At 39.4% G+C, this 18,653-nt stretch overlaps 2 protein-coding genes across 3 annotated transcripts in view; one reads left to right on the top strand and one right to left on the bottom strand.

The window, feature by feature from the left end:
• COG5 (component of oligomeric golgi complex 5) overlaps nucleotides 1-15,658 on the bottom strand; it is a 180,098-nt gene extending 164,440 nt beyond the window's left edge. Inside the window, exons 1-6 of the mRNA XM_062491605.1 lie at nucleotides 15,604-15,658; nucleotides 14,610-14,749; nucleotides 13,601-13,658; nucleotides 10,677-10,731; nucleotides 10,509-10,578; nucleotides 5,414-5,534 (exon numbers count right to left, since the gene is read on the bottom strand). Of these exons, the coding sequence (XP_062347589.1) occupies nucleotides 5,414-5,534; nucleotides 10,509-10,578; nucleotides 10,677-10,731; nucleotides 13,601-13,658; nucleotides 14,610-14,749; nucleotides 15,604-15,658 (499 nt within the window). The remainder of the gene's footprint in view (nucleotides 1-5,413; nucleotides 5,535-10,508; nucleotides 10,579-10,676; nucleotides 10,732-13,600; nucleotides 13,659-14,609; nucleotides 14,750-15,603) is intronic.
• Nucleotides 15,659-16,340: 682 nt separating this feature from the next.
• The window catches only part of DUS4L (dihydrouridine synthase 4 like), a 41,000-nt gene continuing 38,687 nt past the window's right edge, over nucleotides 16,341-18,653 (top strand). For both annotated transcript variants that reach the window (XM_062490797.1, XM_062490798.1), the window contains exons 1-2: nucleotides 16,341-16,476; nucleotides 16,748-16,869. In XM_062490797.1, coding sequence (XP_062346781.1) covers nucleotides 16,367-16,476; nucleotides 16,748-16,869 — 232 coding nt within the window. In that variant the 5' untranslated portion in view covers nucleotides 16,341-16,366. The remainder of the gene's footprint in view (nucleotides 16,477-16,747; nucleotides 16,870-18,653) is intronic.

Below are 18,653 nucleotides of genomic sequence, written 5' to 3'. Positions count from 1 at the left end.
CATTCACATGCTATTATATACATGTGTGTACACATATACATGCTATATATATGTACATAAAGAAACATGCTCTCTTCTCCATGAAATAGGCCCATCAGCAACAGAGGACAAGAAGGAAAAAATACTTTTTAGGCTTATAATATTTGGAAAGGTATTGCTCTAATTAGTGATATTTTCAAAGATGGGGAAAACACAGATCATATTGTCTTCCTCTATCAAGCACTATTTTGTATTAGCGTATGAAACAAACTGGGTGATGAGCTGCAGTACCACAGATAACTTCACAGTCTTTACAACAGTGTTCCCTTCCTGGGGAAACTTCAGGGTACTGTGAGTAGCAGTAATACCAGAAAAGTGCACTGAAACAGAGAAACCTGAATACTGGAAAAGACAAGGTCCCATAATGCAAACCACATTAAGACAGGCATTTTCCTCCTTCCATTACCTCTAATTCTACTCTAACAGACGTATCAGCTTTATCCAGGCTCTTTTCTTTTTTAAATCATGTATGATCCATATTGTTTACCCTAGAAAAGTGCTAAGTCAAATTTATTTCTAGCCTCCACAAGAATTCTTCATGTCCAAGATTACTGTTACTATTGTGCAGATGTCACTAGTTCTGGGGTACATTTCAGAAGATCAGGCTACCAACACCTATGTTATATCAACTACAAAGAGACTTTCCAGGCACAGCCAAATAATTTTTTTTCAAACTGTATTTCACCCACTATCATGCATTCCCTAATTTCAGTTTTCTCCAGACCAGAAACACTTCTTCATGAGCTGTATTTCTTTCAATTCCCCTTAAATCTTGTATTGGGATGTTAAGCCTAAAAAACTGGACCAGGTAAGTTTTGCTCCCTCCTTAGAAAGGATTTTGCTGGTTTTATCAAGAACAGAGTTAATTTTCTTCACTGTAAGTGATGGGGGCTATGTTTTGAATTTGTGCTGGAAATGGTATTGCTAGCACAGAGATGTTTTCATTATTGTTAAGCATGACTTAGACAGAGTTGAGTCCTTTTCTGCCTCTCACCCCACTCCACCAGTGAGGAGGCTGGGAGTGCACAAGGAGTTAGGAGGGGACACAGACAGGTCAGCTGAGCCCAACTAACCCAAGGGATACTTCATCCCATACAGTGTCATGCTCAGCATATAAAGCGGGGGAAGAAGGAGGAAGAGGGGAACATGTGGAGAGATGGTGTTTGTGTTCCAGTCTGATGGAGCCCTGCTTTCCAGGTACCACTGAACACCTGCCTGCCCATGAAAAGTGGTGAATTAACTCCTTGTTTTGCTCTTCTTGAATGCCTGGCTTTTGCTTTACCCATTAACCTGTCCTTATATCAGCCCAAGGGTTTTCTTACTTCACCCACCCAATTTTCTGCCCCACCCTATCTCCACTCAGAGATGAGCAAGCAAGAGGCTGCATGGCCTTGGCTGCTGGCTGGGGTTAAACCATAACAGGCACACAACACATACATAGTGTTTTCTCCATTTTAGCTACACTTCAATAACTGACAATATTGTGTTATTTCTTTAGCAGTATTTAGCTTTAAAGTAAGGTCATAATTCTATCTTTGCCCATCCTTTTTTAAGTTACCTGGAAGGCAATGTTTTCCTGGACTAATTTCTGTATTGAAGATACTTGAAATTGTAATTTAATAGACCCCTTCTCTTTCATTTTATGACTGCACAGATTAGTCACAGACTATGCCTGAGTTTACAAAAGAGCAAAATTGTGGCCAGTGCAAGAGCTTGTGTTAAAATACTATATACTCCGAAGAACGTTTGAGCAAACAGATTTACTTGCTGAGACATGAATTATAACACAAGCATATATAGAGATGAGGAATATATTATCATTAAAAGTAGTCTAGGCATTTAAATGAATAATGATGACATCATTTAGAAGTATTTAACCAGGAAAAGAGAGAAATATTTTGTTGTCCTGAGCTAGTTCTGTAACTGACAGATGGAATTAGCCTGTTCACATTTAAACTGGCAGGCTTAGCCTTTTGCTGCACAACTCAGAATATTTTCATCTCCATCTGATAAGTTACTGGCCACTGTTAAAGACAGTAATTTCTGAATATCCACAGGGAAGACAGCTCATATTTTAATGCCTGCAGAATTTCTTCTGTGAAAGGGAACTGTATATAATGTACCATTTTCTTGTCACATTCTGTTGTTTAATCTTGCTTAGGAACGTTTCTTTTTCACTTCATAAAATATTTCTATTTAAATACCACCAAGAAGCATCGTCAGGGCATATAATTCACAACATTAGGCACTGTGTGACATCTGAATATTGGCACTTGTTTTACCTATGCAAATGCTTAACTGGATTCTATAATAAAAAGAATTTGCACTAGAGAAGCAGCTAATTGCTTATTCTACTTTGCTAGACAACCCAAAGTATGCTGGAAGGTAGAAGAGTTGCAGAAGTCTGGGGTTCAATTTTATATAAATATATACATATACACACACACAAATCACTTCTAATCTCTGAAACTACATAGGAAATTAGATTTTCTTTTTACTGTGCCAAAGTGTGAAGTTAATTTCAAAGAATGTGAAACTCCAACACAGAGGTATTTCAGATCTACTTCATCTCCAAGTAGAGATACCAGTCAAAATATTACCAAATGCTTTCAGAGAAAGCATCTTCCTAACATCATACACTGAAGCTGAAGATCTGCATACTACTAGCAACTTTAGGCATCCAGAAAAAACCCACTTCTCTGTAAAAGCTACTGTTTCTTGTAGCTCCTCAAACTGACCCATATTTCTACCTAATTCAAATATTTTATATATTTACCATAGGCTTTATCATCACTGCAAAATAAACTTCAATACACAACTAAGTAAAAGTTGTCATTGAACTAACATAGATTAGCTACAGGAATATATGTTAAATAAATACCTAAATGTGCACATTTGTTCCTCCAAACATACACACAGAGTGTAGCTGTACATAAAAAAACTTGACAGTCATCTCAAGATTCTACCTGGAATGCCTTAGAAGTAATGGAAGATATCTTTTACCACAGCAAGTACAAAGCTTTCACAGTAATATCACAGGGCTGAGTTTGACAAAGCAGAAATTACTCTGCACCACATGTACAACAGAAAAGTAATAAACAATGGAATGATTTTTTCCTTGAACAAGAGATGAAAGGGATGTTCAGGAATATCTGCCTCAAACCACAGATCAGTATTCATCTTGGACATGAAAGCAAACCTCCGTGATACAGAGGTCCCTATCCAATACCAGGCTTTCACACCACTCATGTCTACCACCTATTTACTACCATCAGATGTTGCAGTATTTCCCCAGGCTTCCCACAGCTTTCATATCCCACCAACCACACTGCCAGTGCCCAGGGCAGCTCCCCACACTTCCCACCCTCCTGACATCACAGAGCACTACATCACATTTCCCATCCTTCTGAAGCACAGCACTGCCACAGCCTCACCCCAAGCCACCACAACCTGAGTGCTCTCCTGCCACACACCACCACCTCTCTGCTAGAGATCTCCCACCCATCCCAATGCTTTCCAAGCCCAGGAGCAGAGCACAGCACTTCCCCAGGCAGATCCCATATCCCAGGCTCCCTGCAGACACCACCTTCCCACTGACTCCCACAGCAGCACCCTGACCCACGCTGACTCCAGCCCCTGCGTGCTCTCCTTCCCTTGGAACAGGGCTACCTCACACCCAGCACTCCCTGCCTCTCCACATGGGACAGACACTTCCAGTTCCCTGCACCAGCATCTCCCCAGAGGGTGCTCCCATCCTCTCAGGTGCTGGGATGCATGGCCAGCTGGGAAGCAGGAAGAATTCAAACCAGCCAAGGTGGGCAGTAGAGCGTGACAAAGGACAGATAGCCAAAAATGAAGGAGGGATGCAGAAAGGTAAGAGAGAAGAAAGGAAGAGATACCAGGAAATAAGATGGAGAGAGAAATGACAGTAGACAAGACATTTTACCTGGCAATAAACCATCCAGAACTAAGGATTAAGAACCACAAGCCTTGGCAACCCCCACAGACTGTAGCATCAAATTCAAAAGGGTTGCCTAAGGGTACGCATTTCCCTTCATCTTTAACAATAATTACTAAGACTTTATCTGATAATCTTCAGGAAAATACCAAGTATTTGAAAACAAGAAACCCAAAAGACTGTGGTACTTTGACAAAAGAAAGTGCAAGCTCTTTTTTTTTTAAATGGTGAAACAAAAAAAAGTAGAAAGGAAGAAGAGTAGTAAAACATATTTTCTATCAAAGAAAAAAATCCTAAAAACTACATGAAACATCTCAGATTTTATCACTAAATTGTACTAATTTGTTTAATAGGAGCTTGCACTCAAATTAATTCCACAACACCTGCAATCCAGCCAGTTAACAGACAGTGTTATTTAATATATTCTGAAGACGTAATGGTAGAGCAAAATGGAAAGAAAAGTAAAAAGGATCAGAAAAAATATTCTACCTTACAATCATACAATTGGAGCTTAAGAGCTTCAATCAGACTGATATACTAAATAAATATATAAACTTTATGTTTCCAACATAGCATCTGCCATAAGACTAAGACATTAATAAAAATTTTTGATCACACAGTATAAAAAGAGAAGTGGTGACAAATATGCAAAATAAACTTCAGAATTATTCTGAATGTTTGATGGTTCAGCCCTCCCACAACCTAGTTTTGGAAGTTGGAATTTGAATACCATTAAACCAGAGGAGAAACAGCTGGCAAGATACCATACACAACACCACCAACTGATCTCCAAGACTAATGGGATGCTCCTCACTGCATCCTGCAGCACAGTGTGGAATTTCCCAAGCTAGCTCAAGTACAGAAAACATTCTAGCAATGTAACGTGTGCCTTCATGAGAACTACCTCATTATTCTCCCTAGAAGCCAATAAAATAAAGGGTAAATTAGTCAGTAATGCAGCAGATCACTTCCAGTATGTGAACTAGGTTAGGTATCTACATCACATCACCTATGGCTTTCATAAAAGTCACGGGGCCAGTGTCTTTCTTTTAGGGCATAAACTGTAATTTAAACTATGCCTTATCGTAGTGCAACATCTCCCAAAAGAGAGAGGGTGCCTCTGAGGGTGTTTTATAGAAACATAAACTAAAAAGAAATTACTTCATAAAAAAATTGTTGCCCAAAAGAACACAAGTTATTATCACAGAATTTTCACGTTATTAAATACCTGAATCTAGAGTAGTCACATGAAAAAATGTAAAGAATTAACAAGTCCTGTTCGTGCCAATTTAAATCAGGAAGTAGAAAGCAAGAACCACAGTAAAAAGTTTTGGGTGTTTCTTTAAGTCAAACATTAGCGTGAGTCATGTGAGCACAAGCTAAAAATGTATCTAAAAGTAATTAAGAAGGACTCACCAAGTTCATTGAGACTCTGGGCAGCTTTTGTTATCTCTCTGCTTCCTCCTTGCAGTTGTCCTTGAAGTCTCTTACTGAGATACAAGATGCGTATTATCCTCCGCAGCAAGTCACAGGCAGCCTGCAGGGAAATTGTGGCATTAGAGGATATTATCAGTACATTACAACCACATAATACCAGTACTCAAATGTGGAAACATCCTAACCAAAATAGGAAATGTGAATGTGCATAAAAACAAGGAACTTTAGAACACTGAAATCCCTTTGTTTCCAAAAATCTTCAATATGATTCTATGTTATATAGACCAAGATTTTCAGAAGCTGGTAATTACATTCATGGGGCTACTGAGATTACTCTGTCACTACCCACGCAAAAAACAAAGTAAACTCAGAATCCCATGACAGAGGCATGTTCTATTTCTAAATAGAAGTGAGCTGTATTTTACCCTGTGTATCTCTCCCCAATACTCCTCCCCTCTTTAAGCTTCAGCAAAGTTAAGAAGTTGGCTTTGCCAATCAAATACTCATCCAAAAAAAAAAAAGCAAAATGGAAGCACTTACTTCAGAAGACAATAAAATACTAAATTGCTATTACAGATACTGACTCTTATGGTAAGCATATATGTAAAAACTAATTCTCAGCAAAAGTTTCAGAAGGCCAGTTACCTTCATTCAGCCAACTGTGAGTTCACATTCTTTCATATGCTTATTAAAATACATGGCATTCTTGGTTAAACATAAGGAATACGGATGTGTACATAAATTTTTAGGAACCATATTCATGTGTGTTTTTGTTAACATCAAATTAGAGTAACAGGCATTGTTGACATCTAACTCAAATATAATAGTTCCATAACTTTTCATTGAACTAGTATCTTGAAATACATGCTATGGGAAGAGCAACACTCTGGAGAAGGTAACAACTAAAGCAGAATTCAGAAATGCAAATTGGATTTCAGCACAGTTATAGGTACAATCCAACATCTGCAATCAGATGTTACAAGGGTGGCAAGTGAGAAATTTGGAATAAGTATGACATGCTTGCTTAGAGTTATTTTCCCTGGGTACTGAAGGCAAAGTCTCCTGAAGTATTATCCTTACGGATATCAAAATTCATTTTTAATTATTTTTAAAAAATATTTAGTATCCAACAAGACTCAAAACCCCTTTTTCAGACTCAAGTTCATTTATTGAAAACTAATGTTGAAGTGCACATATGAAAACATATACTAATGAATAATTGCAACCAATATCCACAGCAGACTGTACAACCTGGCAGTCTCTTCCCTATGCCAGCACAAACGAACAAATCCACAAATATTTCTATTTCAATTTTATTAAGCATCTAGACAGAACAAAAAGGAAAAATTAGGAAAAAAACCCCGCTGAGGCAAATCAAGGAAAGCCCAATTACTCTCGCTGCTTTGGGCTCTCTATCACAGTCTGAAGTGCAAGCTTTCAAAGCCTTCTGTAACAACTTAACCACATGATTTCTATTACACTTAGTGAAAACTAAGTGGGGCTTAACCTGCTTTGAGAGATTAATGTATTAATTTTTATTAATTCATTTCTTTAATTAGAAAAATCTTGATCCGTATATTACTTTCATATCTGTGAACTAAATTTCTGCAAGATTAATCAAAAATAGCTTTTAATATAGTGCACCATGCTTCACCAAATAAGACGACAAAGAAGACTACTTTGCCTTCAACATTAATTACTCTCTAATCCAATTGTGTACCTCTGGCTAATGTTTTCCCCAGGGAATTCACCTTCTCTTATTTTCTAACCACTTTTTACTTTACACACCAGAAGTTTATTTGTTTTCTGTTGAATTGTTGCTTGCTTATTATTTCCTGTCCCAAGAAACAATCTTTTAAAAGAGAGTAAAAGATGGGAAAATTACATCCAGATACAAGAGAAAAAGAAAAAAAAAAAAAAAGTTTTAATTTCTGGCCCTGGGAATTAGTAGGGGGGAATGATCCAGACACTGAAGATGCACTCTAAATTTTGTAGTGAGTCCTTCTGCATTGTACCCTTCACAAAGATTCTGTTTCACTCAAGTATTTTCATTTATGTGAGCTGTCCAACTTAATAAAACTCCCAGTCACAGCAAAAGAATGCTATATGAAAGGACATGTGAGAGAAATAAAGAACTGTATCTAATGGTGGAGCTGTTCACAGATGCCAGATCCTCTAACCTGACTACCCTCATAACAGAAGTCTGAATTCAGGAAACATTCCCTCCCTAAATTTATCAAGTATGCTTTTCTAAAGGAGATGCTTTCATCCAAGACAGAACAAATTCTACTGTTCAAGCAAGAATTAATTTGGAAAAGGCCAGCGGTCCCAGTTAGACCAAGTCATTTCAAGTAAAATTAAAAATAAATCCTATTTTTTTTTGAGATTACATATTAGCAATCTCCTGAAATTTAAAATAACATGTCAACACTAACACAAATTATTGCTACAATTGGAGCCATTGAAAAGCCTCTTACTTCTAATCTCAAATAAATTTTAAGAAATTACTGAAAGAAGACTTAATTACAGAGTCACTTGAAAATGTACCAGTTTGTAGCTCATTTATGCAAGGTAATTAAATGTATGCATTTTGTTGTTTATAAAGCCTGAAGAAGGAGGACACAGTCCACTATCTTCAGACTACATTTATTATTTATTTATAGTAGCATCACAAAGACATCTGCTACTGCTAAATATTTTAAAGTAAGAATAACTTTAAAATGCAGAATTATTGGGGGTTTTAATAGTGTTTTGCTTTTATAAAGTTTTTCATACACCAAGACACTGAAACTAAGAGACCATGCAAAAACACTTAGAGAGCTGCACAGAAAAGAGCCCTCTGAAGGACAAACTCCCTGTCCACACATTTCAACTGTTAACCACTCCCACTTAGCTTATGAAGGACTATGGAAAGAGCCAGAAGAGGACAGTGTGATTCAAAGCAGGAAGTGAGCTTTTTTAGTCTGCTGCTGCTGCCTTGGGATGCCATGAAGCTCTAAGACCAGAGCAAGACAAAACACATACAAGTACACAGCAGAGATTTAGAATTCAGGACTAGATTTGAAGTTTAACAACAAACTTGCAGTGAGATTTTTATGAAAACGCCAGACTATATTAAAAACAATTAAGGATAGCAAAATCTAGCTTATGCAAGTCAAGTATTCCTTCAGTTAGCACACAGTCCCACAGCAATCAGTGCAGAGGTATTACAATAACACCATCACAAGAGGCACTGAAACATGGTGCATTTCAGCAAAACATACCTGCCATCCCTACAGATTTTGACAGAAGGCAACCTCTTTTACCAGCCACCTTTTTCTAGGAGCAATTTCATGTCATAAGCCCTGCCATCACCAGGAAGTGAATTGCTTGCTGTGCTGTGCCCTTCCTTCCTCAACAAATGAGTCCCCCAGGTAAAGGACACTTCAGCAGTGCATTTTTAGGAGGCTGGAGAGTTGAGATTTGACAATTCAGCTTCATTTATTATTCAGGTGTCCTGACCCTCAGCTCCTCCCAGTAATGTCGTGGAACATAAAGCACTCACAAAATATCTGCCAACACAAGAAAGGACAGCAGCTCCTGTGCTGAGACTCTCAGTCTCACTAGCAGAGAATCTGATAGACTCTCACTGGCAGAGAATCTGGAATCATCATCCCTCTTTCTACACAGATGCTGAAAGAGCAGCCTACCAGGCTCCCACTTACCCTACACCTCTTTTTTCTGACTTACAGCAAAAAAAATCAGATATTACAAATCCCCTGGCACAGCCTGAATAATGCTGACCTTGGATGGATGCTATTTCCACATCACAGGAAAACCCATGTAACCATGTAACAGCCAAGAGGAATCCAAGAAACATTTCCTAATTTCAGGGACTCATTCTCCTGCAGTCTGTCTTCGTGTAAGGGCAGGGTAGAAATTACCTTCATCTTCAGCCCCACATTCCCACAACTTTTTGTACATGCACAACACACATCAAAGAACAACAAAAAAACCTGCCACACGGAAGTCATGGTACTTTTGACCAGTGACAGAAACAGTAACATCTGGAGCTGAAAACAACAGAAGCACCTGGCCAAACTAGCTACACAGAGAGTTAAGAGCTCCCTGCTGAAGTTCACTGCTACTGAAAGTAACATAGAAAATAGAAGTTTAGCCAAGAGACAGTGCAGCTGCTCCACTCCACCAGTCCCCTGCCTAGAAACTGCATGAGTCTGCAGCTTTATCTACTCTACAATAGCAGTCATTTGCAGATGGCAATCTACTTGAGTGTATACTTACAGCTGAAAATTCAGGTAAACTTGCAAAGACAAATAGTTCAAACAACAAAACATTAATAGCTCATTAAACGTTTGTGGGGCTGGAGCTGTGCTGCATTTCAAACCATAATCTTAATAGAATGCAGACACATGACTACTGAAGATCTATGGAAAAGCTTTCTACTACTATAAAATTATCAGTGGAAGCATTTGACACTTATCTCACTATCACTGTGATAATCTCTGTCCTACTGCTATCCTCTAACAGATGCCTACATTCTTCTGTAGACTCCACTTACATATTTAGAAGGCAGGGACAACTATGCACCTGGGCTTACAAACTCCACAACCACAAATAGCTCCTTAACTTACATCCTGACTTTCAAAGAAATTTGAAAGAATTTTGGAAGAATTAATTCCCAAACTCTTTACTAAACTGCAGCAAAGCCTGCATTAACTTAGGGGTGAAAATCATCTTCTACACAACAGTACCATAACATTAAATAACAAAATAACACAAACAGTTATGAGAATTTAATTAATCTGTACTCAGATAACCCTCCCCTCTTCCCTTCATCTCTACAAAAACTCAATTAGCTAGCGCAAAGGTCAATTTCCTACTTTAAAATTTCCTACTTTCCTACTAAGCACCTCTCAGTAGCTCTTGAAGAGACACAAATACTGATTTCCAGAAAAATACTGACTATGAACTACAGGCTACTGGAGTAGAAAAAATGTACTCATGTCTGACAATTGTGAAATAACACGTGTTCAAAAAGGATTTTTTTTTAAGTATGATTTTTAATGCAACTTACTTGAAGTTTCGCTAGCTGAGCTGTGCGAGACACTATTTTGTTGTAGGGGTCAACAATTTTGGCTCTAATTCTAAAAATAAAAAGAAAAAATTATTTATAGCAGTGTTAATAAATAGCATTATAGAACATAAGAGCTTATACTTTCCAATTGCACAATGATTGTCATACCTATCAACAGTGCTTTGTAGAGCACCAATTCTAGTCTGCATCATTTGGAGGACACCTGCAAAAAAAGCAGATTTTTTACATGGAACACTCATCAGTTATAGAAAGAGTTTTTCTTCAAATCATAGCAACTATTGCAGACTACTTTAGCATAAACCAAAAACAGTTTCCCCCTTTATAACAGAGCATCGGAGAGACCAAAATTAATAAGCATATTGGGAAATAAACTGAACATGTTATTTACTGAATGTTATGGAAAATGCGTTGAAAGAAAACATAAACCCACAGAATAAATATCACTCCAAAATTAATCATTTGTGAAGTTTCAAATAATATTTAAAGGATGCTACTTTCTAAGAGAATGCTGATCAGGACTGCAGTTCAAATTATACAACCTGGTATAAACACCTGAACATGATATATAAAAATGGCACAAACTATTTAACACTATTTATTTAACATAGTGACTAGGACAAAGAGGACTGAGAAGAAAACCAATTCTATTTCAAGGTTTTCTTCCTGGGCATAAAGCATCTTTAGCAAAAAGTAAGGTATCAATGTCATTGTAAGGTCATCTAATTTAGGTTACAAGCAGAGCAAACCACTCTAATCATGTTTGCACCACATTAGTTTGTCAAAGCACAACAAGGAAACCCAACAAGAATGTCTGTTCTTTTGTTGGTAAATTGCAAACAAAGTAGTAGGGGACAGGAGTCATTTTTGCAATAGACAATCGGCCTGCTGAGAATTAATTAAGTTAGACAAACCCAGGCCTATGAAATCATTTTTGTTTCAGTTACTGTTAGCATTCTAACACATACTACATTTTTGTAAAGCCCTGTTTACAAGCATGCCATCATTAAATTAGATAAAACTGCAACACTATACAGTAAGAGGTAAGACAAAAACTACTGCTAATAGTTATATTCAGGTTGTCCTGTACTGTGAGTGTATCTCACTCATTTTGCATGTAAATTCTCATCTCCTCCATATTTCAGAACTATTAACTTATCTTAGTGACAGGTTCGTGTGTTCACGGTTATTTAGACATGGTATGGCATGCAACAAGGCATGAGGATGAAGATATGAGATACAGTGAAAAGCTGGCAAAATAGGCTGCATTGTCTACCCTGCATTGCAATAATGGGGGAGGGCCAATGCTGCAACATTGCTTCATCTATGGCTGTAATTTGCTATTAAACATACAACAGCCCTCCTCCCAGAGGGCAGAATAAGGATGGGTGAAAAGGCACTCACTCTCCTCTCTACACCTGCTGTGGAAGATACATGATGATACAATTTCTTAAAACATCTTAACAGGTAGCTCAAGGTATCTACTGAACTACCTATAGAAAGAAAAGAATATGTAGACTAGAGTTGTGTATCATTAAAAGAAGTGCACAGGCCTAAAAAAGAAAAGACTCTATAAGCTACATGTATCAATTTCAAATGTTTCATGAGATTGACTTTTACACATCCAAATGACTGTAACATGCTGTGAATTAGCTCCATAATCTTCACTTGCTAACTTACTTGATAAATATACCAAAAGCTATGCATTTCTATCTTCACAATCAAAAAATCAGTTGGCATTTATCTTTCCTTTTTCTAACAAATCTTGACTCAGTGTTTCCTTTAAGAGCATAACCCTAAGTAAATGGAATAATTTCAACAAATTCAAGGTGAATTGAAATTCATTTTTATTTTGCTGTATTAGTAAAACATGCATTATTTACCACACCTGCCTTAGAGAAATGCTTCCTAACTGATGGCTTTGAAGTACATGTTTTTTTCCTCAAAGCAATTTTAGGAAGGAATGCCTTCAGAAACAACCATCATTTCAGAAAACAGAATTCCACTGAGCACAAATTGCTGAAAATTTTTACTGGGATGTATTTATCAGTCACAAGATTGACTACACATTCCTGTCTACTTCCTATTTGGAGAACGAGCACATATTTCAGTCTTCTATGCTTGATTCTCCAGCTGTTTAAAAAGTTATTCAGGAGCTACCATTACTAGATTAAATAGCTATTTCTTTTAATTTTACAGCTCTACGCAATTACTGACACAAAAGAGTGTACCCAAGCAGTTCCAAAGACTAAGGATATAACTATCAGTAACCAGAAACTCTAGTTATGTCAAAACCTGCAAGCAGAAAAAGGAACAAAGTTAAAATACTAACCAAGTTACAATGGGGAAAAGGGGACATGCCATAGAGATTCTATGTTATAGAGGCAAATATCTGTTTGCACAAAAAAAAAAGCCACAATACCAAATCATATGACATTCTCAGCAAAGTGACAAAGAGCAGAATGGCAGGTTTAATGAGCTCCTGGCACAGGAATATACTGCAACCATTTTCTATGCAGAGTCAATGGTTCCTAAGCAAGGCCTTTGAAAATCAGCAATTTATGTTAAAATCCATGTCTCAAACACTGGAATAAAACAAAGGCATGTATTTAACTTAGTAGCCTTTTACTAGTAAAAAATATCTCAACATGGCTTAGATCATGTGTTATATCCTCTTTGGTTAAGATGTAAAAATTATGCAACACATGCATATATGCTATGCAACAGAAAATTGATGCTTATGGTAACAAATACCCACCAATATTGCAACAAATTTAGGCTCATTTAGAAAAAATATATTAAAAAAACAAAAAAGGCTTTATTGTTAAAGATGCTCAGAACATTATCTAAACACATATTCCCATGAAGCAGCTCCTCCAGCCAAATCTTCTCCTTGGAGCTCCATCTACTGACTTAAAAAAAAAAAAAAAAAAAAAAGCTGTCAGAAATCAGATCTGGAGCTTTAATATTAGGGGCCAAAGTTGGCAGTGAATGATGCAATGATGTCCCATGCACAAATCCTAATAGTGCATACTCCACTGTAAGGACAGCCAGCATAATGTAACAATATTTACCTTCCAGGGACTCAATTCCAGTTGCTTGGGCCAACAGATCTTCATGTCTTGCAACAACCTTAAAAAAAAGACAGAAATCAAAAGAGAAAAATGGGGACATAAGCCTAAAACAAGTACTAAATATAACACCATCATTCCTACATTAGTCATTAAGTATCTGCATCTCTACATTAGTCAGATAGAGGACAAAGCAGGTGCATCTTACAGAAGAAAGGGTTTTAAGAACACAAGGTGTTTTAATTCACAAAAGCAGCAAGCTCAGAATGAAAAGAGGGTCAGTGATCAATTAGCTGACATATTAATTAAAGCCAGCAGAGCAATCACATTTCAACACATCTTCATGTTTAATAATTGTAATGTGAACTTACCATAACAATGTATATTCATTTTTTTTCTATTGATGACATTTATAAATTACTTCCCAAAGAACTTACCAACTGGGGCAGGGGGAGGGAGGAAGCAGGTTTTGAAACTACACACAAACTCAGTGTTCTCAATGCAATGTCTACTACGGATTTATGATTTCTGCATAGAAAAAGTATTCTTCCATCCAAACTCAAAAGCTTTTCTGAAGGTGTAGAGGTATGTAAACACAGGTTTTATCTGCCTAGCTAAAGGTAAGTCTTAGGGTTTATGCTACCCTTTGGCACACAATGCAAGGGTGCAAGTTCTCCCTATCTTCTCACAACGCTGTGCTGAAATACGGCCTCAAGTGTTTATGATAGTTGACACAATGATTTGGAAAGAGTTTTCCTTCTCACAATGAAGAGTAAAACAGCACACAGGGATAAGACTACAAAAACTGACACAGTACATGGCTGCCTGGTAGGAGTGTGGAGTGTGGGCTTAACTCAGCTGTCAAACCCATGACTAGTTTAGCTGCAAGCTGTACCTTCAGTAACTGTTTGCAGAGGACACCAGACAATTTCACAAGTTACAAGTCAGATTACTAAATTCTTGACTAGCTTATATCAATCACCCCAGAATAACAGATATGCTTTAAACTTACTTGTAAATGCAGCTCTTTATCCAACTGACTAATACCTTGAGCAAGTTTAGCCAATTGCTCTGCTATCACAGCCTGATGGATGGACTGAGAAGTGTAAGCTTTCACATCAAAGTCTTCTCTGAAGAAATCAGCATAACATTCTGAAAAAGGATTTAGATTTTATATTCATGGTTCAGATGAATTAAATAGCATTTATAGCCCTACAGTGTACAGTTCTCTGACCTTCAATTTCTTGAACAGAACAGTGAATGTTCTCTACATCACATAATACAAACATCAGGAAAGACCACGATCATGAGAAACAAGTTTGGAACTGGTAACTGGGGTTCGAGTTTGTTTTGGGTTGGTTTTGTTGGTTTTGTTTTGTTTTGTTTTGTTGGTTTTTGCAAATGGTAATAAAGACACATTTCTTTATTCCCCACACCCTTCTCTTGAGCAGAATACACTAAAAAGTACCAATACCTTATTTTCTCAAACTTCACCGTGTCACCAGGATGAAGCTGTTGAGCCTGTACCCATAACGAAACACGTAAGTCAGCTGCTAGTCACTGACAAGTAGCATGAGGCAAAACTTCATAAAATCATACCGGATTTCGACAACGGTGTGAGTTTATAAAGCAATTATGAAACGATACTGCAATTATGACTCTGGATCAAGCGGGACCAGTGTTCCCAGACAGCCACTCTGAATTCAAACGAGCACCTTCGCCTCTTTTTCCAGCGCAATTATTTTCTCTTTGGGAGCAAGCGAGCCCCAGCGCACACTCCGCACACCGCAACCCCGCGGTCCCTCCCCGTGCCGGGGCGCTCGCTCCTCCGCCCCAACTTCCCGGGACTCATCGCCGCCGCCGCCACCGCGGAGCTCCCCCGCCCGCCCGGCCCAACGCCGCTCTCGCAGGGGCCGCTCCGCTCCGCCGCAGACGAGCCCCCCGTGCGGTCGTGCCGGCGGGGGCTGTGCCCGGCGCTGCCCCCCGAGCCCGCGGCCGCGCCTCACCGTCCGCCCGCAGCTCGGCGAGCGCCGGGGCGGGGGCGGCCCCCGCCTCCTCCATGCTGGCGGTGCCGGAGCCCGCGCGTCACTCCCGGACGCGGCGCGCAGCGATGATGGCGAAGGCGGGCGACGGAGCGGGCGGCGGCGGCGGCACGTGGTGAGCGGGGCCGCCGGGGATGGGCTGTGCCGGGGGAGCTGTGCCGTGAGGGGCCGTTCCGGGATGGGCCGTGACGGAATGGGCTGTGCGGGGTCGTACCGGGATGGGATGGGCTGTGCTGGGGGGAGCTTTGCTGCGGGAGCCGTGTCGTGAGGACCTGTGCCGGGGGAAGCTTTACCGGGAAGGGCCGTGCCGGGATGGACTGTGCTGGTGGGAGCTTTGCTGGGGGAGCTGTGCTTTGAGGGGCCGTGCGGGGGCAGCCGTGCCGGGATGGGCCGTACCGGGATGGGAAGGCTGTGAGGGGCTCTGAGGGGCCGTACCGGGATGGGAAGGCTGTGAGGGGCCCTGCGGTGATAACTGTGCCCTGAGGGGCCGTACCGGGATGGGAAGGCTGTGAGGGGCCCTGCGGTGATAACTGTGCCCTGAGGGGCCGTACCGGGAGGGATGTCCCCGGCATCCTGCGGGGAGCCGCGTCTGGCCGGGCGTTTCACCAGAAGGCAAGTGCTGCTTAAAATGTGGTCCTCTGCAGCATGGCCTGTGAGAAATAGCTGAATGACGATCGTGTCAGATGCCATTTGTGTTTCCAGATGCTGAGAGGACTGTTATTTATACATGATTGGTGACATCAGAGAAACTAAAGAATGTCAACTAAAAGATCCCATGGATTTGTTTAATTCTGGGCAAGTTGTGAAAATATGTGCCCCTATGGTCCGCTATTCTAAGTAAGTAACTGTCATGTCAGCTGTTTTCAGTGTATTTTCAAGTTTAGAAACTTGTTTCTCAAATTTATCTTGACTAAAAATGTATGATTACCTTCTTTTTTATTTAAAACACAGGTAGATGTGAGACATGTTTTCTTTTACATCTTTTCATCACAGATCTACACATAATACTCAAACATCCCCACAATACTGCATGTTAGAACAGCATTTTAGGATAGGTAACCAGAAAAATGCCTTAACTATTTACCTCTTAATCTTCATGTGTCTGCAGGTTGGCTTTCAGAACTTTGGTTAGGAAGTACAGTTGTGATTTGTGTTACACACCAATGATAGTGGCGGCTGATTTTGTGAGATCTGCAAAAGCCAGAGACAGTGAATTCACAACAAACAAAGGTACTATTTTTAAGAAACTGTTGCCTCGTCAGAATGTTTTATGTGATCACAGGCCAAATGGAATGAATTCAGTCACATAACTTGACATCTGTTAACAAGTTTGGTATACTGTCTCATTATAAAACCACATAAATATTCCAGGTGAGAGTAAGCACAATCCAATGAAATAGTGGGAAACCTTGTCTCTACCTGAAATCAAGGCCTCCAAAGTGATTTATATCTGTGGGGTCACATGTTTATATATGTGACCACACACAGCTGCTCCCTCACTCCTCCTTCATTCTCTCAGCAGCAAAGGGAGAGAATAGGAAGAGCAAATGCAAGAAAAATTCATTTGTCAAAATAAAGGCAGCTTTATATGCAAAGGAGATTAAAAGGGGAAGAAACAAACAAGTTATGCAAAGGTAGTCACTTCCTACTACCAGCCACTCTCCAAGCAGTAGCCGCTCTGAAACAAAAATTCTGTATCCCAATCCACTTTGTTACTTTCCCTGTCATTCCAATTTCCTTCCTGAGCTTGATGTTACACAATAGTAACAGAATAGTACAGAACACTTCTTGTTCTGTTTGGGTCAGCTGTCATAGCTTTGTCCACTATAAACATCTTGCCCACCCCAGTTTGTTTATTGGGGACAGGGGGAAGCAAAGTGAAAAAAACCAGGAAGTTTTGACACTGTGCACATATTTTGCAACGACAGCCAAAACAACCATGAATTATCAACACTGGTTTTATCACAAAATCCAAAACGCAGCACCACACAGGCTACGATAAATGAACTTCAAATAAATTTGACAAGTAACTCCATCACAGCTAGACCAGGTGACAAGATGACAGTAAGATTCTGTGTCTAGCAGTTGTTTCTAAAGGTGAAGAAAGCAATAGAGCAGCTCTTGATACAGTGGAGTTAAGGACTGACAAAAGAAGAAGGGTTTCTTATTATCCAAACTGGAAAGTGGAAGGGGCTGTTGGTGGATGACTCAAGATACGAGTGCAAGAAAGCACAAAAGAGTCTGGGAAGTTTTAATTGTGGTTGGGATTGAGGGGAGTAGCAAGGCTTCAGGCACGGTACAGAAACATAACCAGAACACCTATAAAAAGAAAGTATGAGGACTTGTACAGTGTCATGGCTGTAAAGAGATCTGAGGTATGTGGGAAGAGGTGATGAGAATAATGCAGACCTGTTGGCATGAAGTGGCTGCAGCAGAACTGTGTGACAAAGACTGAACGAGCATAGGCTGCAACTGGAGGAATGAAAAACACCACTAACGTGCAAGTAAGTTCAGCGTGTAGGGTCTATAAAGTGGGATTATTTAGTCTATTCAGGCCACAGAATTTGTGGTTTCATAAGTGTATATGTAATAGGGAAACTGTGCTGTGGTGCATTATTGAAATAGTACAGAGCAATTACAGAAAAAATTTGCATTGGAAAGCACAGGTAGACTTAGGAGTGGAATGCTACTTCAAGAAAGCATGAGTAACTCGTATGTAAAAATAAATGAGTAAGAACATAACTGGCTCCAATATATATGGCTCAAAGCTTCACAATTACTATTTTGCCCCATTTGAATTTGCTTCTGATCCACACAAAGTGTGGTGATATTAAAGTTCTACAGGTCAAGATATGGAGTGTGTTCTGGAGGGTGCTCAGGTAGGGAAAGATGATATGAAGTGTTTTAGTGTTGTATGCAACATCTTTTCCCTACTCAGTTCTTTTATTCTGTCCTTAATTTTTTTTACAGACGTGTAAAACATTCTGCCTCATGCTTTGACCAGATTATATTAT

Source organism: Cinclus cinclus, chromosome 4, assembly GCF_963662255.1.
Source record: "Cinclus cinclus chromosome 4, bCinCin1.1, whole genome shotgun sequence".
Lineage (NCBI taxonomy): Eukaryota > Metazoa > Chordata > Aves > Passeriformes > Cinclidae > Cinclus > Cinclus cinclus.
This window is presented reverse-complemented; position numbering and strand designations above follow the sequence as displayed.